General features: G+C 35.2%; 1 protein-coding gene across 8 annotated transcripts in view; it reads right to left on the reverse strand.

The window, feature by feature from the left end:
- Positions 1-1,895: 1,895 nt before the first annotated feature.
- Positions 1,896-14,745, reverse strand: part of LOC147003582 (vomeronasal type-1 receptor 4-like) — a 38,023-nt gene continuing 25,173 nt past the window's right edge. For 2 of the 8 annotated variants that reach the window (XM_085842264.1, XM_085842267.1), the window contains exons 2-3: positions 7,280-7,413; positions 1,896-5,476 (exon numbers count right to left, since the gene is read on the reverse strand). In XM_085842264.1, the coding sequence (XP_085698390.1) occupies positions 4,557-5,468 (912 nt within the window). In that variant the 5' untranslated portion in view covers positions 5,469-5,476; positions 7,280-7,413 and the 3' untranslated portion in view covers positions 1,896-4,556. The remainder of the gene's footprint in view (positions 5,477-7,279; positions 7,414-14,745) is intronic. The other 6 variants (XM_085842271.1, XM_085842266.1, XM_085842270.1 and 3 more) reach the window with 6 other exon arrangements.

Consider the following 14,745-nt stretch of genomic DNA (forward strand, 5'->3'; position numbering starts at 1 on the left):
TTGACATAATGCCCTTTGAATTTTTTCATCCTATTTACCATGATGTTATCTGGTTTGGAGAATGATATAGACATCCTATTTGTGACAGGGAATTAAAGTTTTACTCATTCTTTGCATTTTGGTGAATATGATAACTACCCTCACAGCACACAGAAATTTCTCTGATAGATTCTGAATGTTGTACTAACCTAAAGTTATGGGATCTATGAATTTAAAGGCTAGTTTGCTACTATGTTCATTTATTAAAATAATGGCATTCATGTAGGCATTCATGGAGCCTACAAAGTCTCCTATCATGGGTTCCTGGTCCAATTAGCAGCTCTAGGCTTCCTGAAGAGCAGTGATTCTCATCTGTAGCTCAAAACCAAAGAAAAACACATATTTTCTCTATTTGTATGAACTCAAAACCATAATTTATTTTTGTTGGTACTTCATGACTGTAATTTTTCTAATGAGAAGTCTTTCAGATACTCAGAAATATATGTTTTCCAATAGTCAGGATCCACAGATTGAGAACCACTGCTGTAGAGCAAGCCCCAAATGCAACTGGAAAGTGACTGATTACCCCCAAAAAACTTGTTAGACCAATGTAGTCATGGGAGTATCTTACTAGGTCAGTGTTTGTTGTAGTTCACAGTGTTCACAGGTAGGTAAGACTATGAATGACGTGCATCTCAGATGCCAAGGAATGTACCAAGCACAGAGAAAACATATTGGTCAATATGAATTTAATTTCATATGTTCCATCTTGAAAGTGTATGGTGTCTTTGACAAGAGGGTCTTGCCTTGTATTACTTTTATTTTGTTTTTACTTTTATTATTTTTAACCAACTGCAGTGACAATAGTCTATATTGTTTGAGGGGTCTCCAGACACTCAGATCAAAACCTCAAGTGCATGCATATCACAATTGGCCTTTTTGTGGATACCCTATGAATTGCAATATTGTAATACTCTGTACATAATAACCCTAAATAAATATTTCTACAAACAAAAATATATAGACCTTCCAAATGACTTTTTAAAGTATACATAGTGTTAGATATACCCTCCCTCACACTCCACCTGCATCCATGTTTACAGTAATATAATAGAGAACAGTTTTTGAAATGATTAAAGTATATAATGAGCATAAATATTTGAGGGTTTGCATATGCACATTTGTTTTGTGTGTGTGTGCATCTTTATATTTGTTGATTCTGTGTTGGGATTTTTACATCAATTATGGTATATGTGTATTTACCTCCTCCTGATTAATTATGCATTTTAAAGTTGGGAATCCTGTGCATCTTAACTCAAAAAATATAGACTTTTAAAAAATATTATTTTAATAAAATATTATTTTTTTATAATTCAAAATCATATGTATGGATGTCAAGTAGACAATATGGCCTTGTGCTAGTTACCCTTCCTTGTCCACATGAGAGTGAAGGTATTTCAGAGAGGTTTCTCTGAGGGCATTAGACCAATTTCCAATTTGTGTGATACCATCTCATAAGCTGATATAAAATCTAAATAAAAAGCAGCCCCCAAAGAACCTAATACCACAATTCATTGTCTCTTCTTTATGACTGTGAACTCAGTGTTTACACATACCTCATGCTTCTACCACCACGAAAACCATCTCCCCAACTGCTTCTAGCTTTCTATGATGGAATTTACCTTCAGACTATGGAGTGAAAGAAACTGACCCATTCTTTAAATTGGCTTTGTCAAGGAACAAGAAAATAAATATCAGTTCTATCAGGTGGCTTTTCATTTGTCCTAAGATCCTGCTTTTCTTATTTCTAGGGTGTGAAATGTGTGTGTGTGTGCGTGCATGCGCACGTGTGTGTGTGTGTATATATATATATATATATATATATATATATATATATATATATATGTGTGTGTGTGTGTGTGTGTGTGTGTGTGTGTGTGTTAGTGTGTGTGTATGTGTGTTTTATAGGTAACTTTTTACCTAATTCCAAATTTTGAAAATGCTTTCACTAAATTTGTAGTATTATTTCGATATTTTGATGAAACAAAATATAAGAAGTTTTGGCATTTCTGCTACTAGTTGAATTTTTTAAAATTTTATATTATGAGAAAATTTCAAGTTCATAGAAAAATTGCAAAAGTTACAAAAAAAAAAAACCTTTCCCATCTAACTTTACTCAGCTTCCCAGGGTGTGGACAATGCAGTGGTAGAATGTTTTCCTAACAAATGTGTTGCCATAGGGAATTTATACAGGTAACTATTTACAGCATATGTCACACAAAATTTAGTATACATTTCCTAACAGGAACAGCATCACAGCAAAATCCTCATTGAGACTGCAAACCCATAGTATTAATCTCTACTTAACAATACTATCTCATCAGCTACCACCTTTCATATTTCCCAACAACCACAATGGTGTGCTTTGTAAGAAGAAAACCAAGTGTTCCTCTGAAAAATGTGAGCCAGGATTAAATATAGTATTTACAAACCTTCCTTCTCTACAGTATGTTTACATCCAAATCATATATGAAAATAAAATTCTATACTAAGATTAGGAAATGTATTGTCTAGGAGAAACAAGAAAATGTGGGAACATATTTTCACTTATTTTGGAGCTGGAGAACAAAGTGATAATGTCTGTAATATGATACATTGCTCACAGATAATGCATTATACTAGAAGATAAGAATTGAATCAGAGAAGTCTTAAAATATTCAGTGTTATAAAATCACAAATATGGAAAATTGTTCTGTTTTGTGAAATTGACAGATGGAAATAAAATTAAAGTTGAAGTATTTGAATGAAACAAATTAAAGTTGTCATGTAAATCCTCTAAACCAACTGGAAGATGGTACTTATGGTTTGGTAGTGCCCTGGTTATTTAGAAAATATATAAATGCCTTTTTTTTTTCAAGACAGGGTTTCTCTGTGTAGCCCTGGCTGTCCTGAAACTCATTTTGTAGACCAGGCTGGTCTCGAACTCAGAAATTCTTAAGAAGGGTGCTAAAGTCTGAATTTGAAGGTCTCTGAACAAAGCACAATCCGTTAACATGATTTTTTCCACCATGAAAAAGTTGGAGCATTTAACTACTTGATGGAAAGCATTTGGGTTATTGGGGTGCACACACTCTAGGAAATTGCAGACTTGACCCATTTATTCTTTGCAGAAAAATAAGAAAATTTATCCTAGTTAAAGTTAGTATAAACTAAGCATGTAAGAGATGTAACTCCTTAGAAATAAGCAGGAGGCCAGAGGTATATTTTCTTGAGAAAATGAATCTGTGCAAACACCATAATTTCACACAATTAAAGTATTTTGAAGAACTTTCTAGAAAGTTAAAGTTACAGCACATGGCATGCAGGAGAGAAAGAAGAGGCACAGAGATAGTCATGGAAGTAAAATAAATGAAATGAGCCCCAGGGCTGTGATGAAAGGTTTCAATTTCTTTCTATTTTAAAGCATATGCTAATTATCCATGTTAAAATATTAAAGGATTGTGATACTTAAATACATGTAAAATATGAGTTTGTGTCATACTAGCTGTTCTTCATCTCATCTCTATCTCCCTTTCTTTCTCTATGGATCTTTTCAACTGTAATTCATATTTGACTCTGGTTCCTCATTGTTCCATGATTTCACATTAAAGAAAATGTTATGTTTACCTTTGTCAGAACAACTAATTTTATTAAGTTCCCCTCTGTTTGCATCCCCATTTCTATAATGTATTCATAGCAGAGATGACACTTGGAACATTGTAGTTTCTACACATGAGAAGCAATAAACAAGACCTTGGAGCTTGGGAGCTAGCTCAGTATTTAAAATCATGCAGTGATCTTGCAAATAAACTGATTTCTGTTCTAAGCAACTACATTGACTGATATGTCACTGCCTGTAGCTATAGTTCCACAAGATCCAAAGCACTCTTCTTGCCTCTGTGGGCAGCAGACCTGTATGGTGTGGACATATACACACTTAAGTACTTACACATGGACAAAATTAAAATATTAAAACATTATTAATAGATTTCAGTTCTGAAAGGATGGCTTGGTAATTATCATCCATGGCTGTTCTTCCAGAGTTCCAGTGTTTTGTTATCACCCAATGCTTGCTTGCTCAAAACTATCAGTAACTCCAGGTCTAATTGTACAAAACATCTTCTAAGCTCTCCAGGTATTTTGCACATATGGTACACAGATAGACATGGAAGAATTATATCCATTCATATACAAAGAGAATATTATACATGCACATACACTCACTCAATCAAATATATACTTTCCTGGGCCATCAGATAATTTCTAGCCTCCCAAATATATTATCTTATGTTCACTATACTTTTATTAATAACAATTTATATAAAAGGGTAAAAATTTTGGTCATTATTGAATAGTAACATGTAAAAATAAAGTTGTGATGACTGATAACTGACTTCTAATGAGTTCATATAGTGAAGGAATTGAAGGAAACAATATTTTCAAACTGCAATCATGGCATTGTACAACAGATAAAAGAACAAGACAAGGTATAAGATAAGAGAGATGACCAGGGCTCATATCGTGCTTGAACAGAGCTATCACTTACAAAAGCAGGATAAAAACAGGCTAAAACTAGGCTTGATATTGCTCATGAGAACAAAGGGGCAAACTATGGGAAAGCATGTTTCCAGAAATGTAAATACACTTACTCGCAGTAACATTGGATATTTGGAGTAGGACATAAATATAACCATAATGGAGGAGAACAAATAAGAGATGACAAAAGTGCACACTAGGATGAGGATAGATTGGGTGGCTCGGTTTTCAGGTGAAGCATTTAGAAACTGCTGAGAACTATGGATATATTTGACTTGTCTCTTATGTCTGTAGAGAATACTCACCATGGAGACACTTGAGCAGGCCATGAGAACCAGACATAGTCCATCAGAGAAGCACAGTAAGAACATATACAATGCATCTCCCACATTTCCAAAAGTAAACCATGAGCAGTATTCATAAATCTTCCACTTAGTCACATTCTTGTTGTACCTGAGACCTGATACTCTTACTGGAATCATGATGTTTAGAAAGAGATGCACAAGCCAGCCCACTGAGCAGGAGGGACCAATGTACTTAGTAGCTCTTTGTTTAAGTGTCACCCACCTGTAGTTGTTGGGGCTAATGGTGATTGCTTGGAAGCAACTCAGTATGCACATTGAATACAGGGACATTCCCCTTGTTATTCGATAAACATAGTTTATTAACTTACACCCAATATCATCCAGGAAATCTTTAAATCCATAATTTAACAGTGTCTGTGGAATACCTTTTGAAATGACAGACAAGCAGTTGGCAAAAGTCAAATGCTCTATAATCAGGTCTTTGGGCATTAAAGGCTTTCCAGTTGATATCAAAATGACATAATAAAATAGTATTGAAGAATTTCCAAGCATTCCCACTGTAGTCTGGGAGAAGAGAAAAATCCCCATTGCAAAGTTTTCAGAAGCCATTTTGTTTCCTATTTTAAAAGTAAACAAATTTAGTATGGTTATGAGTCTCTAGAAATATATTATCAGTGTGCACTATTTCATGTTACCTAAAGGAATGTAGTTATTACTTTATTATATTTTTACAGCTCTCCCACTGAAGAACTTTCAAAGGCTTGCTCATTGTTAGAGTAAATATTCTCTATTATTTACATGAAAAGTTTGAATACCTTTCCTTAAGAATAATGTTTTTACTGGACAAGATAATGCATGACCTTCATCATAGCTACCAAGACATAGAAGTACACAGACAAATGAATATAAGAGTGACCTAGTCTACAGAGTTATTTTCAGGGTAGACAGTGTTACAGAACACATAAATCTATGTTAACCCCCCAAAATGATAAATGCTTTTATTGCTTTAAAAAATAAAAGATGATTTGGGGTCAATTTTCAAAGAAAGAATTTTTAAGACACTTTAATTCTGAAATTCATAAGTAATACAACTCACAATTCCTTAAGAAAAGCAATAGATATTTGAAAATCTTATTTTAAAAGAGTGGTTAAATATTCACAACATATAAAGTGTTTTTAATTTTAATATTTATATAATTTTTCATTATGTGTTTTTAACTACTGGGGTGGTTGCATGAGAGTATAAGTGCCAACAGGGGATAGAGTTATTGGCTCTGCCATCTTTGGATTTGAAGACAGGAATAAGCCACAAATAGGAACTTTAAAATAAACTCACATAAAAAGTATTAGCAATATGCACTCTTAAGAATTGGCTTATTGTTATCTATCCTATAAAAATATTTGAGTCTACATTTGAAAGAAAACATAAAATATAAAGCAAATGAAAGATGAGTTCATGACTTAGATAAGTTAAATATAAACTGTTCACATGTCAAAAATGTGCAAGATCTGGCCCAATATCCCCAATAATTAAAGGAATAGAATGAAGGGAAGCAAATCAAAGCTGCAATGAGACATCAACACATTCAGTATAAACAGGTGTTAATCAAAACAAATTACCATAAATAAAGGCATGATTTAAAGCTGCTGAGCATAAGATGAAATAAGTATCCATGTTCAGACTAGTGGAAAGTAAAGTATTTTAGCAACTATACTAGTATTGTTTTTCCTGAGGAAACTGATAAATCATTACCAAATTCCAATTGACATGTTACAAGAATCTAGGGTCCTGAAAGGATCCAATGCCATATCAGAAATGATTGGTTTTGAGTAAAAAGTATAAATGAATGCTTTTTGTTTTTGTCACATTGCCCTACTGAGTCTCAGCAGCTCTCAGATAGAATTTGAAAAGCCACAGTAATTTCTTTCTTTATTGTTTTGTAGTCTGAATTTCTGACCCTGAGTGATTTTGTATGAAATTGATATCAGCATACCTAAAAACTGGATTATGAGTATATCCTCTCACTTTGCAATAAAATCATCATCTCATTGAAAAGCTAAAATGCAAGAACTGTAAGAAGAAAATGCTAGTACACAGATGTTGGTAGAAACAACAAGACTCAATAGTAGAGACATTGCACAAAGAATTTAGAAGTAGAATTGTTTGAAATTAAAAAGCATTCAGCACATCAAAGGAAAGTAAAACCCTAGCTAGGTAAAACCTACAGGATGGTAGAACATATTGACTTTTGAAATTGAATCAGGAGCTTAGTACCAACCAGCTATAAAGGAAAATAAAGATTAAACTATATCTTCACTAACATTTCAGTCAGGAGAGTAATGAAACTGACAGTAATTCTTTAAATATGAAACACAGAAGGGCAGGAAATGGCTTTTTTTTTTTTTTTACATAAACTCACCTTATTTAGCATTCCCGTGAAATGAAAATTCCAAATATTTTGAGACTACTTTGCAGACCTTAGAATGATTAGCATCAAGAGAATAGACAATAACAAGTGATGAAGATGTTGTGATAAATAATCATAATTCTATACTGGTGGGAGGGCAAAGTAATAAATACATTCATTACAGACGTGAATATAAACATTCCTCAAGTAATTAAGAATAGAATTACCATATAACATGCTATATAATTTTGGGGTATATATCTAAAGGACTCTATAACCTACCGCACCAGGCATGCTGCTGTAGTGAAGACATGATGTCCATCCTGTTGGACAACATGATGAACATAATGTTCACCAGCAGACAATGGAAATTTACAGTGAAATTTTGTTCAACTCTAATGGAAAATAAAATTGTGAAATATTCAGTAAGGAGACAGATTGGAAAATAATTCAGCAAGGTAACAATTTAAGATAAACAAGTTGTTCATAGAACACAGACATGTCTATATGAATGTATGTGGTAAAAAATCATTATGGACTATAAAATCAGAAAAGAGTTCAAAACATTGAGACAAAAGAGATATTGAGGAACCAAGGCTAGGGTAGTAAATATAGTATATGTGGCAAAAAGTGAGTATTATTATATACTGAAGTGCTTGATGTTGAGGGGGTTTGAGAGAAAACCTAGAAGAGAAACAAAACTAAATTTTTGAAAAAGTAATGAAATCCAACGTTATGTATAGTAACTTAGCTTTAAAATCTGCCCCTCCATTATTATTGTTTTGGAGTAAATTTTTACAAATAAACATGACAATTCTTGTTGTCAATATAATTTTACAACTTATACCCTATACTTAAAATTAAAATTTCCTAGTGATTCTTGTGTTATATGTCTTCTATGGAAATTTGCTTATATTTGAAGGACTGTGAATTAAACCCTGAGTTCATGAATAGAAGATGAGTACTCTGCCATGGTGCTATAGTCCTATTTTTTTCTATATGAATTTTAGACCAGTATGCCATGATTTAGGAAAATGAAATTTGAAATATTTATATCTTGGTGATACGGTGGCTATACTGTCATTTGGTGCATAGGAAATTTTGATTAAATCTGTCTTGTTCTTGTCCCAGAATTTTAGCTTGAAGGACATGACATAAATGAACATTCCTCTTTGCTTTATAGAGTAAATTTTAAAGTGTAATAACTTTATTCCTAAAAGCAATGCATTTTCCAAGATATTTCTTATGTTTTATTAATTATGTTTTGATATAAACACATCTCTGAAAATCGAGTGTAAATATATCTCTGAAAGAAGTTCTTATGATATATGTCTATATGTTTGTGATATATTTTTCATATGAAAGAGGAATTGCTATTTCATCTACCAATTCCACTTCTTAGTATGATTAAAAAATAGTTAAAATCAAAGTTGTGAAAAGTACCTTGTCAGTAACTTCCATAACACAATCACTCAAAACAAAACAGCAGAAAAGCAATTATTCCACATGTCCATCAACAAAGAATTTCATGAAGACTACATGGTGTATACATATAATGGAATGACATTATATGTATTATAGTGTAGTTTATATAATATATGCTTTCTACAAAGCCTGATGTCCAGATACCAAAAAGGGTCCAACATGGTGAAAGGAAAGAATCAGCTCGCAAAACATATCTTCTAAGTTCCGAACTAATATGTTGTCCTAGGTTCACATATTTTTTCTCAAAATAAATGAATCCTATAATAAAAATATAAAGGAGAGTAGAATAATGATTGACAAGGATATGCAGAGAAGGTGATGAATATTTGATGATTGGGCAAAGTGTTTTAGATCTGTGATGAAAAATTCTTGAGATCACTACAGAATAATAAGATCATGTTTCTCATTTTTGAACTGTATACTTAGAATGATTTACATGAAAAATATTTGTAATTTGACTTTGGTTTTTACTTTCACAATGAGGGCATTGTGAGTAACATGTGGAAACTTCTTGTTATGTTTTGAGGTATGGAGCTATAGTGATGACAGCCAACTAAGCAGGATACTAATTTGTGCTCTTAGCTTTCTGATATATAGCATAGGGTCACAATGATGAGTTTCCATTTTTGCGTATAAGGAAGATTTAGAATTGTATTAGATAAGGGTATAATATGGAAGAGTTTTGCTGTTGTTATTTTTGGTTAGTAACATTAATCCCTGGCATTAGGTAGGTGCATGATATCTTCTGAAATTCTCTACAGTGACCATGACATTGGAATATAGAAAGCCAAACACTTGTGTAAAATTTCAAGAGGTAGATAAGCCTAGCTGTTCATATTAAAAGAACCCTGAATCTGCATGTTATTTCTACCCAATCAAAAAAATGTGGTATAGAACTAAATTGAGGTGAGAATTCTTTGTTTAGCTCTGAGACACCCATGGAAGGAGTTACAGAGACAAAGTTTGGAGCTGAGATGAAAGGATGGACCATCTAGTGACTGACATACCTGGGGATCCATCCCATAATCAGCCTCCAAATGCTGACACCATTGCATACACTAGCAAGATTTTGCTGAAAGGACCCAGATATAGCTCTCTCTTGTGAGGCTATTCTTGGGCCTAGCAAACACAGAAGTGGATACTCACAGTCAGATGGAACACAGGGCCCCCAACGGAGAAGCTAGAGAAAATACTCAAGGAGCTAAAGGGATCTGCAACCCTATAGGTGGAACAACAATGTGAACTAACCAGTACCCCCCAGAGCTCGTGTCTCTAGCTGCATATATATCAGAAGATGGCCTAGTCGGCCATCAGTGGAAAGAGAGGCCCATTGGTCTTGCAAACTTTATATGCCTAAGTACAGGGGAATGCCAGGGCCAAGAAGTGGGAGTGGGGGGGGGGGGGAGGAGAGTGGGGCGAGGGCATGGGGGGCTTTTGGGATAGCATTGGAGATGTATAAAGAAAATACCTAATTTAAAAAAAAGGAAAAAGAAAGAAAAAGAACTAAACTGAGAATTCATAACTGAGAAATCTAGAATGGCCAAGAAACACCTAAAGAAATGTTTAAATTCCTTAGTGATCAGAGAAATGCAAATGAAAACGACCCTGTGATTCCACCTTACACCGGTCAGAATGGTTGATATCAGAACCTCAGGTGACAACACATGTTGGAGAGGCTGTGAAGAAAGAGGAATACTCCTCCACTGCTGGTGGGGTTGCAAACTGCTACAACTACTCTGGAAATCAATTTGGAGGTTCCTCAGAAAATTGGAAATAGATCTACCTGAAGACCCAGCTATAACACTCTTGGGACTATACCCAAAAGGTGTCCCACCATGCCACATGGGCACCTGTTCCATTATGTTCATAGTGGCCTTATTTGTGATAGCCAGAAGTTGGAAACAACCTAGAGGACCCACGACAGAAGAATGGATGCAGAAAATGTGGTTCATTTACACAATGAAATACTACTCAGCTATTAAGAAGAGGACATCCTGACTTTTGCAGGCAAATGGGTGGAACTAGAAAATATCATCCTGAGTGAGATAACTCAGATCCAAAATGACATACATGATATGAACTCACTAATAAGTGGATATTAGCCAAAAAAGAAAAAAGAAAAAAGAAAAAAACCTATACAGAATACTGAAGATACAGTCCACAGAATCCAAAAGGCTCAACAAGCTGAAGTACCCACATGAGGATGCCTCAGCCCAACTTGGGAGAAAGAAGAAATCAGTAACAAGTGGGGAGGGAGGGACTGGGACGGAATGTGGACAGGGTGGGTGGTAGTGGGGGATAGAGGGGAACCTGGTCTGGTATTGGGTGATGGAAAACGACTGAAGCCTGGAGTGCCAGCAGAAAGGATGAAAATAGGCAACCTCAGGAAAGCAGAGGTTATGGAGGCCCCCCAGAATGCACCAGAGACCTGGGAGGTGAGAGACTCCCAGGACTCATAGGGAGGGACCTTTGAGGATATGCCCGACAGTAGGGAGTGGGTATTTATAGAGCCCACCTCCAGTAGGAATGCATGTTATTTCTAATAACAAGTAACCTGGGATGCTATACCAACCAATCTAAGGGTTTCTTTAGTGAAACCTAGAAACAGAATCAGAAAAACATCTGAAACAGTCAAAATAAGTGAAGTAAAAAGAAATTAAACATATTCCCAGTAGGCATTCACCACTTTCTTATAACTCATTGAACTTTTGATTCCAATTCTCAATTTTCTATAAAATTCATATTTTCCTTATAGAAAAATCACCCTGTAATTTTATCATTAGTTAAAGAAAATACAAAGTGTAAAAAGCTACTAGTGCAAAACAGCTAGAAAATTCAGGATACAATAAAAAGATCAAATCTAAGAATAATTGGAATAGCAAAGTGAGAAGATTCCCAGTTCAAAAGTCCAAAAAAATTAAAAAAAAATCATAGGGAAAAACAAAAATAAAAACAAAAAAACCTTTCCATAACCTAGTGATAGAGATGGCCATAAATATACATGAAGCCTAAAGAACACAGAATAGATTGGACCAGAAAAGAAAATCCTCCCATCATACAATAATTAGAAAACAATACTTGCACAGAACAAAGTAAGAATATTAAAAGTTATGCAGGGAAAAAGGAGGAAATATCACAATTATACCAGACTTCTCTACAGAGACTCTAAAAGCCAGCATATCCTGACCAGATGTCAATCATACCATCAGAGAATACAAATGCTAGCTTACTGTGTACAGCAAAACTCTCAATACCATGGATAAAGAAACCAATATATTCCATTGTTAAAACTAACTTTATACAATATCTTTCTACTAATCCATACATACTGGAAGGAAAACTCAAACACAAGGAAGTTAACTATAATCCAGAAAATATAAGAAATTAAACATCTCACAAAAAACCCAAAAGAAGGGAATCACATATACATAATACCACTTCTAACAACAAAAGTAACAGGAATGTACAAGCATTAGTGTTTTATATCTCTCAACACAAATGGGCTAATTTCCGCAATAAAAAGAAACACACTAACAGACTTGATATGCAAGCAGGATCTAGAATTTTGCTGTATACAAGAAACACACTTCAGTGGTAAAGACAGACACTACCTCAGACTGCAGGGCTGGAAAAAAGTTCTTCAAGCTAATGGTCCCAAGTAACAAGCTGGATTAGCCATTCTAATATCCAAGAAAATAGACTTTCACCTTCTAGTCTGAGCTGGTGCCCTGAGCAGATCTTGGACACTGACTCTGCCCCAATCCCACAACACTCAGAGTAAGTTGGACTCCCAGGATCTCTAAAGATCAGAATCATAGGTGAGACTACAACATCTGCCCCAACACCAGGAGGTACTGGGACACCCAGGGCCCAGAAATGCAGGAACTCCAGCCCAGCCAGTGGCACGGGTTCCTTCCAGTCTGAGTAAGTGTCCTGAGCAGACCTTAGGTGCTAGCTCCCCACCAAGTCCCACAAGATCCAGAGGAATCTCTACTTCCAAGTGTTCTAACATGCACAGGATCATAGGATCACAGGATCTCAGGAGCTTGGTCACACCAGAATTTTGATCCCAGAGGCAGCTTGACTACTATGAGCTCTTACACCCAGGATCTCTGGATTACAGGATCACAGAGACAGCTGGACTCTGATGAGTTTGGACACAACCAAGATAACATGAGGAACAGGCTCCAGGTAGAGACAGTGAGTACATTTAGAAGTAGAGATAACCAGAAGGAGAGAGGCAAACACAAGAACATAAGCAACAGAAACCAAGATTACTTGAAATCATCAGAACCCAGCTCTACAACCATAGTAAGTCCTTGATACCCCAAAAAGACTCTGATTTAAAATCATATCTCATGATAATGATAGAGGACTTTAAGAAGGACATAAATAACTCCCTTAAGGAAATACAGGAGAACACATGTAAACAGGTAAAATCTTTTATAGAGGAAACCCAAAAATCACTTAAATAATTAGAGGAAAACACAAACAATCAGGTAAAGGAATTGAACAAAACCACCCAGTATCTAAAAAAGGAAATAGAAACAATAAAGAAATCACAAAGGGAGATAACCTTAGAGACAGAAAACCTAGGAAAGAGAACGGGAGTCATAGATGCAAGCATTACCAACAGAGTACAAAAGATAGAAGAGAGAATCTCAAGTGCAGAAGACAACATAGAAAACATTGGCACAAGAGTCAAAGAAAATGCAAAATGCAAAAAGCTCCTAACCCAAAACATACAGGAAATCAAGGACACAATGAGAAGACCAAACCTAAGGAAAATAGGTATAGAAAAGAGGGAAGATTCCCAACTTAAAGGGCCAGTGAATATCTTCAACAAAATTATAGAAGAAAACTTTCCTAAATTAAAGAAAGAGGTGCACAAACAAACTTCCACATCTTAATAACAAAAATAACAGGAAGCAACAATCACTTTTCCTTATTATCTCTTAATATCAATGAACTCAATTCCACAATAAAAAGACAGACTAACAGATTGGATATGTAAACAGGACTCTGCATTTTTCTGCATACAGGAAATGCACCTCAGTGACAAAGACAGACACTACCTGAGAGTAAAATGCTGGAAAACAATTTTCCTAGCCAGTGGTCCCAAGAAACAAGCTGTAGTAGCCATTCTAATATCAATAAAATTGACTCTCAACCAAAAGTTATCAAAAAAGATAAAGATGGATACTTCCTACTGGTTAAAGGAAAAATCTACCAAGATGAATTCTCAATTCTGAACATCTATGCTACAAATTCAAGGGCAAGGGTGGATAAAGAGAAACACTCCTCCATTGTTGGTGGGTTGTAAGCTGGTACAACCATTCTGGAAATCAGTCTAGCAGTTCCTCTGAAAATTGGACATAGTATTACCTGAGAACCCAGCTATAGCAATCCTGGGCATGCACCCAAATGATGCCCTAACATATAACAAGGACATATACTCCACTATGTTCATAGTACCCTTATTTATAATAGCCAGAAGCTGGAAAAAACCCAGATGCCCTTCATAGAGAAATAGATACAGAAATGCCACACCCACTCTAGTGGAGTCTGTGTGACAAGTCCAAAAGCTTGGCTGCAGTCCTGAGGAACAAAGTTTCATGAAAACTGGTCTTCTGGAGTCTTTGGTGTCCTATAACATGGATGTGGTGCAGATATGTCCTTGCCATAGTGGTGGAGGGTCTTGCATGCTTCCTTTCAGTATTGTTTTATTATAGGTGCTCCCAAGGAATGATTTGACAAATACATAAGTTAGATTGAACATTGCTTCCTGGCCTCCACTAGTGTCCCAATATCCTAGGCAATCTTTGAGTCGACCTTGGGCTTGGAATTTTATAAGAATGTTACTTATTCAGACGAAATGCCTCCAGAGAGATATTGAAAGATATCAGGCATTGCAGTTTACTTGGTAAGAGCTAGGAATCTCAGGGCTCGTTCAACAAAGTAAACTTAGAATTCTCATTACAGTCAGTTATGGC

The sequence above is a fragment of the Mus caroli genome, unplaced genomic scaffold, assembly GCF_978045245.1.
Source record: "Mus caroli unplaced genomic scaffold, Mus_caroli_1 scaffold_8, whole genome shotgun sequence".
Lineage (NCBI taxonomy): Eukaryota > Metazoa > Chordata > Mammalia > Rodentia > Muridae > Mus > Mus caroli.